The 14,747-nt window shown below is 43.0% G+C and overlaps 1 protein-coding gene and 1 long non-coding RNA gene across 4 annotated transcripts in view; both read left to right on the top strand.

The window, feature by feature from the left end:
• Window positions 1–10,953, top strand: part of zranb3 (zinc finger, RAN-binding domain containing 3) — a 60,310-nt gene extending 49,357 nt beyond the window's left edge. For 2 of the 3 annotated variants that reach the window (XM_047821988.1, XM_027168545.2), the window contains exons 17-20: window positions 400–537; window positions 3,799–4,114; window positions 8,436–8,567; window positions 10,277–10,953. In XM_047821988.1, coding sequence (XP_047677944.1) covers window positions 400–537; window positions 3,799–4,114; window positions 8,436–8,567; window positions 10,277–10,375 — 685 coding nt within the window. In that variant the 3' untranslated portion in view covers window positions 10,376–10,953. Of the gene's footprint in view, window positions 1–399; window positions 538–713; window positions 916–3,798; window positions 4,115–8,435; window positions 8,568–10,276 lie in introns of those variants that run through there. The other variant, XM_027168547.2, reaches the window with a different exon arrangement.
• Window positions 10,954–11,425: 472 nt separating this feature from the next.
• On the top strand, window positions 11,426–13,836 carry LOC125146147. The gene is made up of 2 exons (XR_007144615.1): window positions 11,426–12,654; window positions 12,731–13,836. It is a non-coding gene; the product is annotated as an uncharacterized LOC125146147 (long non-coding RNA).
• The last annotated feature ends 911 nt before the right edge of the window (window positions 13,837–14,747 follow it).

Below are 14,747 nucleotides of genomic sequence, written 5' to 3'. Positions count from 1 at the left end.
GGCGTGGCCTCTGTCCATCAGCCTCAGTGAAGGGGTGTGGCCTCTGTGCCTGTCGGTCTTAGTGGAAGAGGCGTGGCCTCTGTGCCTGTCAGTCTTATTGAAGGAGGTATGGCCTCTGTGCCTGTCAGTCTTGGTGGAGGGGCGTGGCCTCTGGGTCTGTCAGTCTTTGTGAAGGGGCGTGGCCTCTGGGTCTTTCATTCTTGTTGAAGAAGGAGGAGCCTCTGGGTCTGTTAGCCTTAGTGAAGGAGCAATAGATAGATAGGTGCATTGATACATATATTGAGATCTTTAATAACTACTAGAGTTGAATGCAAAGCCACATTTGCTCATGTGTACAGGCCGTCTAGACGTCAAGCCTAATCTCCTAGATGTTCCACCTGTCTTGTTTCTCTGTCTCAGGTATCTTTCTAAGCAGGAAGTGACTCAGGCGTCCCTGAGTGCAGCTCAGAGACAGGGAGGAACTGTACGCTCCATCAGCAAGGACAACTCTTCCTCCTTAAAGAGATCTACGATGAAACCACCTAGTCAAGCTGATAAGTATGTCTCTCTCACACACGCACACACTGTCTACAAAGCACAGCATGATTATAATGACTCAATATGCAAACTGCACTGACAGTTAGCAATGTTTTTTCTCACTAATGTTAGCGAAAAAACTACAACAACAGTTAATTAGTGACTGTTGCTTATCTGTTGTTCTGCTATCTGACCAGCTTTGAGAAGAGGATCATATTTCAGCACAGCAGTGACACTGGCACATTACTAATGGTGACGTTATTAGACACACCTACTCTGTTGGTCTATCATGTACTGTATTAGCGGTTGTTGGATTAATGAACTCAAAGTTGGCACTTTAAATCCACAACAACAATGCTGAGACATTTCCCAAATAATATAAAAAGTAAGCAGAGGTCCTGTGGTGGTCCCTTTCTATTCATTTCTCTTTTCAGAAAGAAAAAGTAATATATTTGTGTGACAAATCTTTAAAAATATATACATATATAATCTGTCAGCCATCATACTCAATTTATGCAGTAAATCAGCAGTGTTTACCTGCACACAAACACACACACACACGCACTGTCAACTCTGCGACAGATTTTTAGATTATATGTGACAGCTGCTTACTATTCCACTAAGTTTGTTAGTGAAGCACTGATCAGACACCTTCAGCTCTGCTACACCGAGTTGCAGCTCCCAGCTGATACACGCCACACTCAGTAGCATATAAACACACTTTCATATCCTTATTTACCTCCCTTTCCCTCTCTCCTCTCTTTTATCATTATCTCTACCACATTCTGTGTGTACACTCCACTCCAGCTGCTGCTGCTGCACCCCAGGTGTGTCCAAAACAAAGAACATGTATATATACAGTATATATATCTCACCACTTGGTTTTCTGCTCATCATGTCACTCTGCGTGGGTCAGGGTGGAGAAGGGACTGGAACTGACAGCTACATATTTATGAATTTGCAACGGTGGGCAAAAAAAAAAAAAAAAAAAAATATGCACAGCACTCACAATTTTGTTTCAAAAGCGAATTTCCGTGTGTAATTATGTGTGTAGTGGTAGACTGTCTGGCCTTCTAAACCTAGTGTGTGTGTGCGCGCTGCGGAAAATGCTGGAGAATGCTTAGCACACAGGATAAGGACTTAATCCAGTGCCTGAAACGCAAACACACACACACACAAACACACACACACACACACACACACGTTACCATGGAAACCCTGGAAAGAAAATTAAGACTCGCAGAGGACCGTCTGGAAGGTTTTTTTATATCATTAATATTATATTGAAGACAGTTAAAGGAAAGGAAAGGAGACACAGAGATAAGAAAATAGTGCAACAGAGATGGAAGGCACAAAGAGGGGGAAAAAACGAGAGAGGATGGATTGAAGAGGACAGTGAAATGTTTTGCTGTGAAGCACATCAGTGGTGGTTTTACAGATAAAGTTCAGCACCATAAGCACCTTCTCCTCTTGGCACAGAAAAGCCCCCAACAAGCACTCATCCTTTCGCCCACTCCCTCTCTCGCCAGCCCACTCGCTCAGTTTCTCACTCGCCCACACTCTTACAGCTCTTACGAGGGCCATATTCACCGTACATCTTGATGATGGAGGGCTGCCGTTTTAGCTTTTTAACACACAAAAGGACAAAAATCTTATGCTAGATCAGCACTTTGAGGACGGAGGTTCGAACAAATATCCATGCAACATAAAATCCAAAGCCCTGTCTGTGTAGGACGTAGCTTCACGTCAGACTGAAACCATGTGAAGCAGACGTTAATTAAAGTCAAACCTAAGGTCTAATATAACTCATGTAGGTAATCGTATTTACACCTTTACACTAGACTGATACTTAAACACAAACTGACTGATTAACTGTATTTTAACATACTGTATGCCGAATTTGCCGTAAGCACTGGGAGAAATGTTAACCCTACTCTCAGACACAAAAATAATAAACTGTACCTTATTTTTCCCCATAACTTTAAGAAGTCCGTTTTGTCTGGAAATGTGGATATATTCTACCTTTAATTGGACCTTAATTGCCTTTTAAAGTAAAGCTTTAAAAGTGCACTGTATGCACAACTCAAGGTAAAATGTTACACTAAAGCTGAAGTGTACACTTGAGGGTACTATCCCAGTGACGAGGAAAGAGACAGATTTGTCTCAGAGTGCAGGAAGAGAAGCGTAGAATCTGGATTATCCAGAGCCCTGCTATACATCCAATTATCCAATCATTGGCAATCTATAAATGCACGTAAACTTCAGTTCTTGGTGCTAGTAGTTTTAAAAACATGCAACAATGTCTTGAGTTTACACAAAATTCTGTTCTGGAAAACAACAACAACAGATATACCTTCTATTAGTGTCAGGTTTACTGTCAGAAATGTTAGCTGATAATATCAACAGATATGTTCGATCTGACAAGCAGCCTAAACTACCATAAATAACCACTCTTTCCTACTGTGGAGAGCGGAAAATGATCTCCACATATCAAATCTTGTGGCAGATCAGAAGCATTGCAATGGTCCTACCAATGGAGTTCTTCTCCTGATTCCTGAGACTACAGTGAGGACAGGATCACTTAAACTGGACAGAAGGTCACCTGGTCTTCTTCGACTGCTTCAAGAAGTTTCTCTTTATATTATTGTAATTAATTATCTGGGTCATATTTTAACTAATAAATAATTAAGTGCATAATTAAGTAAATAATGGAAGTCGGAATCCGCTAAGGAGTGTGTAACAACTCACCTGCCGAATCAGGGGGGCACGGTGGCTTAGTGGTTAGCACGTTCGCCTCACACCTCCAGGGTTTGGGGTTCGATTCCCGCCTCCGCCTTGTGTGTGTGGAGTTTGCATGTTCTCCCCGTGCCTCGGGGGTTTCCTCCGGGTACTCCGGTTTCCTCCCCCGGTCCAAAGACATGCATGGTAGGTTGATTGGCATCTCTGGGAAAATTTTCCGGAGTGTGTGAGTGAATGAGAGTGTGTGTGTGCCCTGCGATGGGTTGGCACTCCGTCCAGGGTGTATCCTGCCTTGATGCTCGATAACGCCTGAGATAGGCACAGGCTCCCCGTGACCCGAGAAGTTCGGATAAGCGATAGAAAATGAATGAATGAATGAATGAATGAATAATTAAGTGATGTCACGCACACTGGAAACCAGTAAGAAAGTAATATTCCATTGAACACTGCTTTGGCATTACCCAGTCTGACTGCCAGTATATTGGCAAAGCTAAACAATAAAGAACCTGTGTGTGTTTGAGTGCTTTTTTTTTGTATCTGAAGGGAATCTGAAGCGGAGACGGGATATTTGCAAGCTCTGGACTCTGGAGGAACGCCACTGTGTTTGTCTTGCCAGAAGCCCAGTGTAGATCACTCAGGCTGGGCAGGCGGATTCTGCAGTGCCAGCTGCATGGAGGAGCTTCAGCTGCGCTCCAGCCGAGGCTATGCCCGCTCCCGTGTGCTCGAGACAGAGCAAGGTGTCTGTCAGAGCTGTGGCCTTAACGCGCGCCAGCTTTACCTGCGTGTCCGTGACGCACCACACACACACCGCAAAGAGATACTGGACAACACATGGCTGTCACAGTTGCCTCTCAAACAGGTGAGTCTGAAACAAATGTGTGTGTAAAACAACATCCGGATACTGGAGTTATACAGCTAGTCTTCAGACAAGTAAGATGAGGTAGTCGAAACACTCTGATCTGGGATAATGGGGACATGAAAATAAGTGTGAAAACCCACCTGTGAAGCTCTCATGCCTCCTTTCCACCGGAAAAACACGGGTGCTGGTTCAGAGTCTAGAGAGCCATCACAGCGCCGAATGTGACGTCACTGTATACGCGTCACGTGTCCCAGCAACGTTAGCGCAGCAGCGCAAACACAACAACAATTGCAGATGTTGCTTTACTGTTAATGCTCATGGCATTGCGAACCTACATTGGCATCCAAACGCGGCGAATAAAATGTGTATGTGCAGTTCCATGTAATCTGTATAAACGGAGGTTGTAATCGATAAAGTACATAACATTATTTTATCGTTAACACTGAAAAAAATGTAGCCTTAGCATGTAGCTCCTATCCTAGCATGTAACTATCATGTGTGCTGATAATGTATCAAATCGCGGTAAAGTAAAAATGTATTAAACATTAGTAAACTTAAGGTACATTATCAAATGCGCCAACAGTAGCCCCGCCCCCAGCTCCTGTTCTTAAGTCTAGACCAGCAACATTTTGGTGCTACTTAAGAACCACTTTTCCTGGTTCAGAGCCAGTGCTTTGGCGGTCGAAACAGAAAGAACTGGTTCTAAATTAGGCTCTGGCTCCAAACCAGCACTCGAACTGCCTCGGTGGAAAAGGGGCATCAATGAAATCCTTGCACCGTGTCGTTATGAATTCTGCTGCGAATTGTGTTGAGTCCTACTTGGTGTCACTGCCTCGGCCTGTAAGCTAACAAAGGCCAACCCAGACAATTCCTCCTAAAATGCTCCTGAGACCAGGGTTCAACACAGTTCAACTGCAAGGTCAGAATAAACCTGGAGGAATCTCCTGGAAATGGCTGTAGGTGTCCTTGTGCTCCCCTGATAAGGAAGTATGAGGTTAACTGGTCATAGAGCTACAAGAAGGGGCTCGGTGAAGGGCAGGAACCTCGGAGTTGTCCGGTCCCAGTTCCTGAATTATTGATTTTAGTCATTCTACCACCAGTACATTAATTCACCTAGAAAGTAAATCAGACTCAAGACTTCTATTTGGGTGCTTTTTTATTTCATTTTTTAAACATGTAATTTGATGCCGGATGTGCGGCAGATAAACAAGCAGTTTAGCCTGTGTGTCAGAAACAACTCCGAATCAGGGTCTACATGTGACCAGCCAAACGCACTATGCCTTCATCGGTATTGCTGTTTTGTTAGCTTAGATGTCCAAGGTGGATACTAAATCTTTAAGATGGTCAGTCCAGAGGCCAAAGGGGTCCAAGTTTTGCATGGGGGACCCAAAATATAAAGATAAATAAGGTTAATTGTATAGAACCACTTTGCATACTTAACCAACAACATACAGGATGGTGGCATGTATACTTGGGTAAGTGCTTACCCAAAGGGGTAGCAAGGAACTACGCAAAATACAGAGCAAACAATATGGTGACTGATTACTGATACATGCTAGCAATGCTTACAAGGGATAACCGATGCCACAGAGCTCGAAAAAAAGCACTCGATAAATGACAAATACACTCACCAAGGTAGCGGAGTGAGACAGGATACCTGCACCTCTAGGTATTTATTGCTAATTCGGTGAGCTCGTTTGTGTAGCCCTCGGAGCATGGTGGTCACCCCTAGGCATGTGTGGTATTCATTTGTTTCCCATTTCAAGTTTAGTTAAAAAGAGAAATGTGAAAAGAATAAAGGGGGAAAAATGGAATAAAAACAAACCTGACTCGCACCAAATGACTATCAAGTGCACACTGCATAATTTGTTTCCAAATGAACAACCCCTTCAAATTTGGTTTGTTATTTTTCAACTATGTTTTGAACACACTTTTTTATTTATTTATTTTTTTTTTTAATGGAACATGCCATCTTTAATAAGTGGACTATTATAATATCGGTAATAGGAATATTCACAAAACACACATACACACAAAAATCTCTCCTTAGATTCAGTGAGGAAAACTTCTGCAGGAAAACTAGTGTAGTGGGCAAGACTACTTCTGCTACACTCAAGTCAAGCGGCTGTCTAGTGTTTTTTGCTAAACTGGTGGATTTTCCTCGCACCAGCCACTTGAATAGCCACTTGAATAGCCACTCATGTAGCAACACATAACACCATGCAGCTACAAGTCAAGAGCTTAAGTTAATGTTTACATCATATATAAGAAAGTGGAGAAATGTGATCTCGGTAGCATGGATGATGGGACCAAAAGAGATTTCAGGTTTTGTGGGTAGAAATGCATTGATAATGAGAAATGGCCAGACTAGGTTGAGCTGACAGAACAGCTACAGTAACTTAAATATACGATATTTTTAAAAAAAAAAAAAAAAAAAAAGCATCTCGACACAGAAACAGCAAGAGAAGGCTGCACTCTTGTCAGTTTTAACCATTCTGCCCGGGATGTAAGGACAGCCATTTAACGTATACGGAAGGAGTCTCCAGTTTCAGCTTTTTGTAACAGTTAGTGAGAAGTGAGGCTGAACAGTTCATGTCTTTCATGATCTTCCTTTGTGTCAGGCGTGGGGTTTAAACTCACAACCTTCCAAACCCTAGCGCAGAACCACAACTGCTGAGCCATTGCTGCCTGGTTCCTCGTGCCCTACTTTCCTGGTTGATTCAGCAAGAAATTGATTGCTTGAGACATTTCATTAAATTCACATTTGCGTAACATTCTCTTTTACAGCTGAGAGTAACTTACAGGACCTGACCATGTTTTCTGCCGAATACTGCACAAAGAGAAAGGCAATAAAAGATGTCCAGTTAGCATGTAGGACCAATAACATCGTGGCCTCAGGCTTCTGCTCTTTCTTTCAAATACACACACAATAGTGAAGGATGGAGCAGAGTCCCTGAAGGGTGCGGTGTTAACAGACTGCCTGGTCTGTCAGATTGGCATTGATTTTTCCCACCGTACACTGCTGCGAGGTGAGGGTTTGATTCCTGTTTGGCATTTCTGGCCGAGCCTGGAATCAATGAGAGACTTTCCATATCTAGCTGGCCCTAAGCACTAAAGCCCAGCTTCTAATGCGCACACACACACACCTACACACACACCGATGCTTATACTAAAGCAGAGGATTTTCTGTAAAAATATCCGAGATCTAGAAAGGTGAGGGGGAGAGCGAGCAAGTGTGGGGAGCGAGTGTAGGAAAATGGTTTGTGTGTTGGTGAACGGGTGGGTGTGTGGTTTGGAGGGGAAGGAAGTCTTGACATCACCCCTGAGAGATAGTGTTAGCATCACCAATCTAGTAAAACAAAGTATGTGACACAGGCGAGTTGTTATTAAATACTCAGCTTATGTGTATATGTGTGGATTTTAATAAAGAGGCTGGCCTGGGTGAACATCCTCATTGTATATTCAGTGGTTTCCATCCTCCAAAGCTTCCTCCGGGATAATTATGGGATGGTTCTGGTTTGTCGAGGGAAGTGAATTGATTTCTGTAGTTTCCCCATGAGGCGTGGGCCCTAAAAACAGCCTCTGCAAACTGAAATGCCAGCGCTTTGGTTCGGCTTTCAGTTCAGCTCTCACAGGACCCAGCTCTCACTCGCCAGCCTTGATCTTTCTCCTCCATCGATGTTTAAGCTCCTCTGAAGCTCCCATAGTCCCTCATTGCTGCTCCATGGGCCAAAAACAGCCTGCAGAGCAAGTTGGAAAGGGGAACTACGCTACCCAGAATCCCCTTGGGCTCAGCAGTAGCAGGTCATCTGAATATTGCCCCTGTTTCTTTTCTCAGCAGAAGTGAACCAACAAACCAGGGCAGAAATATTTTGCTTAAAAAAAACCACACACAACAGTATTTGGGTAAACCTAACTCCAACCATGACAAAACTCCTAACCATCTTTACGTCGATCTCCAGTTTAATAAAGGTAAAATTTTATGGCAATCTTCTATGAGACCTTTTGTGTATGTTTCATCAATTATAACCACATATACAAAGCATTACCAGTTTAAAAACCAAAAAAGTGTCCTTGGATTAAAAAACAAAATAAAAACGAAATATTTTGTGATATTTTTTTTTTCCATGTGGGAACACGGTGCCCTTAAATCTGGGAAATGGCCAAGCCTGGGCAGAGTCACAGAGCACAGACTCTGGCCATCTGTTGTCTCGTTGGCTTCGGTGTGAAGAAATGCATCTAGTCTCTAATCCCTTTCTTAACGAGTTCATTTTTGAATTATTTGTGTTTGTGTGTGTGCGTGCGTGTGTGTGTGCTACAGCTGAACGAAATGATCCGTCACCCAGTAGAGGGCCACTTCTGGCAGGTGGACCACATCAAGCCGGTGTACAGTGGAGGAGGACAGTGCCTTCTGGACAACCTGCAGACTCTCTGCACCGTCTGCCACCGCATGGTACAAACACACCGCTATCTGTCTGTCCACCTATCTATAGATCTGTCTGCCTATCTAGCTACCTACTTGTCTGTCTGTCCAGCAGTGTCATAGCTCTTTCACTCAGGATTAGTACATGAGCCATAATCTAGGACACTCAGCTCCCGCATGCTGCAGCCCTGCTTTAGTGTCCGTTTCTCATCAAAACTATTCAAAGTCGTCTAAATGAGACTTTAAGAGACAAGGACAACATACAGAGTCTCTGTAGCATCTGTCAACAAACAGGTACACAACATGAGTGTGTTCACCTGCTTCTTACTCAGATCATCAACCATGGGATTATGCTTTGAGGCTGGATCCTCCGTAGGCAGGTCTGTGGAGTCACTACAGGGTTTAAGGATTTCAGTGTATCGATCTACCTAGATGTTAGTCACCCGAGCGCTCCAGGAAAGTCAATAGCATCTACCGTTAGTCTTTCTGCATAGAGCCGTTCCTCATTTATAGATGCTACTCACTAACGAGTGCTTTGTAGCGTTTCCTCGATGTAGGTCACGGAAACAGTAATTACTGCAAAACGTGCATTACAAGTATCGACAAAACATTTTTGCGGATCATTTTTTGTTGTTAACGCGTGAAATATTGAGGATCTTTATAGCAGTCCATTTGTTATCATTATTCAGTGCCTGGTTTCCTCCTAGAAGTAAACAACTAATAAATACAAGGAAGAAAGAAAGCAAGGAAGTCATGAGAGAAAACCAGACTCAGCTCATAAAGTAAACTTTTAGCATTTTATCATTCAAACCATTTCTTTCTCTCTTAGATATAGGAATATTTCAAAATGAGACCCTACTACAGTAACAGGAGTTGACAGGATGTGAATACACTTACTGTTCAATTTATTAGGAACGCTTTTTTACCTGCATTATCCAATCAAATAAAAAAAGACTGAACGTTATGGTTAGATCAGACGCACCGTCAGTCATTCAGAAACTGCTGAGCTGCTATATTAACTTCAAATAATCACTCGTTACAACCGTACTGAGCAGAAAGGACTCTCAGAAAGCAAACCATGTCAAGAACAGGAATCTGAAGACTAGGAACAGGTGCACACAAACCAGGAAGTCGTGAATCGGACAAAAGGTAATGTATACCGACATACGGTATGTTTCACTTTTGTTTAAAGATCGTCGAGATCTTCTCCTAGAAGACATCAGCTTTACATCTCAACACCGTGTTTACCGGATGCAGTATTTCTGCCTCGTAAACAGGACGCAAACTTTTTTTTCCCCTCAGACAAGCCTCAGGGACGCTCAGACAGTTTCAATCCTTGTCCAAAAGGACAAGTCCAAATGCTATCCTTGTATTTGGAGATGCCTCAATATCCTGCAACCAGCTAGAGCTCTATATATAAAGTGAGACGCGACTGATTCCAGGTCTGAGCATGACGCAAACATCCAGCTTGGTGGGAAATGAAAGCTGACGGAAGCTCGCTCATCCTGCGTTAATTTATAGCCGCCCTGATGCAAGAGTCTCGTCACACAAGAGACGTAACCAATTTTATTAAGGTTCTGTCATTTCCGAGATTCTGGACACCGGGATATTTGTCATTCTGCTCTCTTCCTATTTTAGTTAAAATGTGTTACTTGTGTGATGACATCATTTACATTTCCAGCATTTAGCAGACGTTCTTAACCAGAGCGACATACTTTATCATCCATGTCTCGTTGCAGAGGACGACACAGCAGGCCAGAGAGCGGAGCCAGATGAAGAAAGGTGAAGCAGCGTCCAAACTGTCCTCAGACATCAGCAGATTCTTTATGAAGAAATAAGACTGAACTACCACCACCACGTTTCACTCACATAGGAGGAGGGGGGGGGGGATTCGTCTCACACACACACAAACAGGTTCTCAGTTTGGTCGATTAAACACTGATATAGACTTGAAGTATCTAGACTTTGTGTCTACAGCAAGGATTTTTGTTTTGTTTGTGTTTTTGTTTTTTTAATTAATTTCGAAAGTACTACAAAAGTAAGACAGGAAAAGAAGAGGAGAAGAAAAAGAAAGTGCGAAAGATTTAAGAAGTGACTGCTGGTTTCCACAATGGCCGTGGAGCTCTCAGTGCAGCACTGCTGAGTCGGTTCTACCGCATGATAACGCTTAAGTTTCGAGCACAGAGAGCAGGGAGTCCAAGCGTTAGCAGTGTTTGCTGCTATTTTTAACCGGCGCAGGCTCTCCGAGCATAAAAGCACCCTGCCGCATGACTCTTAACAGTTTTTTTTTCTGCTTACTCTCAGCTGCAGCTGTAGAGGAAACATTTGAATGATTTGTTTCTGCATGTATTGTACACGCGTCTTAAAACAAGAATGCAGCCTGAATGCGATTAAAAAAAGACCTGCCACTTCTCAATCTAGGCTCCAGCTGATGGATTTTTTTTTCTATTATATAAAAAAAGCCCTACTGCTTTGTTTGAATCCATCACAGCCCCTTATGTAATCTCGGCGAACGCCACGGGACCAGCACGGCTCGTCACCATAGCAACCTGCCCCAGTGATGGGCACCTATGTGGATATGGAAGCTCTTACAACCGCATTTCTGTATATAGACACCGCTCTGAGAGACGAGTTAGCGGCTTCAGATCAAGCTCCGCATCTCCCACTGCACAGGGTTGCACCACCTCCATCCAGGAAGAACTTTAAATCCAGTTTTGTTTTTATTGGGACGCTGTTACGTTTTGAGGGCTTTCACATGGTATAAAACAGTGGTCGGTCGAAGCAATTACTATCTTAAGCCCAATAAAGGAACATTAAGCTTTATAGTCAAGGCTGTTTCAGGTTCCCAATGGGTTTACACTAAATGCTGCATTGGGGGTGGGGGGGGGGGGGTGTTGAGAGAGACAGCAGTTTTGATTAGAACTTGTACATTAATGTATTCATTCTGGTACAATACTGTTTCTATAGTAACACTGGGATGTGTGAGGAGATGCTTCTAATATTACTCTCCAGCGTCTTTGTACTGTACGTTGTGATGAAGCAACAACTTGTTTCAGAGAACTTCAACAACGTTGAATGCAACTATAAACGGATAAAAGTTCATGTGCTAATAAAATTGTATCTTGTATCTTCAACGAAATCACCTCCTTTAAAAACTACTAACCTTTCAATTTATTTTTAACAATGTCACAAATACAGAACTCAGCTGCATCAATACATACAATAAAACCAAACCAAAATAAATCTGATTCCAGTCTATGGCTGATGTATCGATATGGAGTTTTGCCATATCTTCTCTTGTGTTTCATTCCCCCGTGTGTTTCTCCGTGACATTTCAAGAACGTGTACGTCACCAAAAAAAAAAAAAAAGACAAGAAGGAGTATTAATGATGCTCACATTCTAAACACTACAGAAAGACGTCTGTGACACGGGGCTGGTTTTTCTGTCACAGATTAAACCTGCCTGCTAAATTAACCGGCCTTTTGTGATTCATTCGTAGCGCAGCACTTTGCTGGCAGTTTGAGTTCACAAGTCATCGTGTTACAAGAGATAGGACCGTGATGTATTACCTGGAGCGGTCAGCTTCTCCGAGGACGCGCCGCTCACCTACGTGTCATTACTGTAAAGGTCAAAGAAATGGATGGATCTTTTCAAGCTTCATCTTTCTCTGTCTCTCTCTCTCTCTCACATCCCTCGTCGTCCTCCTCGCCTCCTAACCTAATATCCAAGTAGAGCGAAGAGAAGAGCAGGAAATGGGCGTTGAGACACAAAATAACAGACACAGCTCAGACATGAAGATGAAATGTCTTTTCCTACAATACGTATGGAATGGAATATAACGGCTCTTACAGCAGGTGTAATTTCCTGTCAGTCTTTTTTCTCGCTCCGTTCCCTGTTCACACCTGAATTTAATTAGATGCTCATTTATGGCTGGGAAGGTCTCCGCCAAACCTAGTCCCAGAAACCCCCCGGAGAAGAACATGACTAAACAGTAGTACAGGCAACACAATGTTTTGTTTTTGTTTTAATGATTTGGCGGTCGGAGCTCGGTGGCCGAGGCCTCGGTGTAATAAAGTTGTGTGGTGGTGGACTGACTTGACAGCTTGTGTGTGCTGGGTGAGTAATGAACATGTCAAAGCACGACCTGCTGATGTACCCCGTCTGTCCCCAACACCTGCACGCTTTATTACAGAAAGAGACCCACAACAAGTTTAATAACGCGGAGACGGAGTGATGCGGAGCGCCAGATTAATACAGACACACCTCCACGGAACGGCGGAGAAAAGAAAGCCGGCATTAACCGCACGCAGGCGGTTTTTTTTGGCAACCTCGACAGGAGACGACAGAGGAACAGTAACGTCAGCAGAGGTAATAAAGGAGCAGGATGGAGAGTCGAGTCAAGTCAAGGATATTCAACAAACAACTCTTTATTTTTTCCCCTCGTTTTCTTTGCTCCTTTGCACAAACGCAGAGGTACTTAATGCTTTCATTCGTGTCCTTGAATGCGCTCTGGTCAGGAGTCCAACAGTACTCTGACTTCCTTTGTTCCTTAATCCTTTAGACTCAAAGCTCGACCCTGAAATTAAAATGTTTCTAAGCTGAGAGTAGAAAATCTTCCTGCACTCAGCTTTCCCAAAAATGTGCTCAATGGCCACTTTAATAGGAACACCTATGCAATTTCCCAGTCAGTCAGCCAGCCAGCCAGCCATGTGTCAGTGGTGCAGATACATGGCAAGAGCTTCAGTTAATATTCATAATGTATCAAACATCACAACAAAGGAACACAAAATGTGATTTCAGTGACTTACCGTGTCACGGCGGGGGTTTGTTTGAAATTCCACGATGATCAGTGGTTTCTAGAACGTTCAAACACAGCAATCTGAGAACGGTGAGAAAAACAACAAGAAAAAGCATTCAAGTGAGCAGCAGGTGTGTGAATAGAGACACCTTGATGAGAGAGAGGTCAGAAGAGACAACCGACCTGGAGATACCTGGGATTGTGTGGACGGTGCCACTTAGAGACCATAAAGATGGCTTTGGACTGTAATTGCCACAAACAGGTCTGCACTCAAATCTCCATCAGCGACCAGTTCAACAGAATAACAAGGAGACAGACGTGATGTTAAAGCTAGAAGGAGTTACCCAGTTTCCCAGTTACAGTTATAGAAGGGAAAAGATTTATAATCACACTCTCCGGTGTCACCCACATGAGGACGAGGTTCCTCTAAAGATTTCTTCCTCGTATCGTCGCCTCTGGCTTGTAAAAATGGAATAAATAAAATGGAAATATTTCTTTAAGCTGCTTTGTGACCGTGTCTCTTTGTGATCGTGTCGGGTGATGGATGGACTGGCATTTTCAACTACTGTAGCATTTCCATGAGCAAAACTAACTTACTCGCTAAATGAAGAGCTTTCTCTGATGAGGAAAGACTCCTGTGGTTTAGGGGCAGAATGCCAGTTGAGAAGAGATAACCGAGCATTTCTTCTAGCAGTTACCAAGCTCAGGTTATCCATCAAATCTGTTCCAAGTGAATTCGAGCTGGAAAACAGGATGTCTTCCTTCAACCGTACACACATTCACGTACTACTCACGAACACAGCGGTAAGTGTTAGCCTGCTGCTTTCCTCTGAAATTAGCCCACGTAGCTGTTGCAACTATTCTTACCTAATATGTTTTAATACACCGCTTCTCTCAAACCCTTTTTTTTTTATTAACATTTTACCGAAGAGCTTTCATTCTTGAAGTTTGAAATGGACAAGATGCCAAATCTGCTAATAATCCATATAATAAAGCAACAACTTTGTACCGAAGTTATAAAAGATCAGGGTTTTAATGAAACATATTGAAGGGTAACGACGTTTCCATCCAGCATGTAAATGTTTTCTTGACGTACGTTTAAGTATACTCAGCTTAAAGCTTTTGATATACGCCGTGATGCTAGATTACAAGTAGAGCTGGAAAAGGATCAGTCACATAGATTTAGGAGAAAAATACAGTTCTGTCCTTAGAGACCCTACTTTCTCAGGTCTCGCTGATCAAATCTGAGGAGTTGATTCTCAGGGAAATTGCCCCTTAGTTTCCAAACCTTCTTTCATCCTGTGATTGTTGTCACTTACCAACTGATCCATATGAACAAATAGGCCAGAAATATCTATGGCATGGAATGTCAGATTTGGCAAATGACCTTCTGTTTGTTATATAAGACTTT

Source organism: Tachysurus fulvidraco, chromosome 1, assembly GCF_022655615.1.
Source record: "Tachysurus fulvidraco isolate hzauxx_2018 chromosome 1, HZAU_PFXX_2.0, whole genome shotgun sequence".
NCBI lineage: Eukaryota > Metazoa > Chordata > Actinopteri > Siluriformes > Bagridae > Tachysurus > Tachysurus fulvidraco.
The sequence above is the reverse complement of the archived record's forward strand: the minus strand, read 5'-3'. Positions and strand labels throughout refer to the sequence as shown.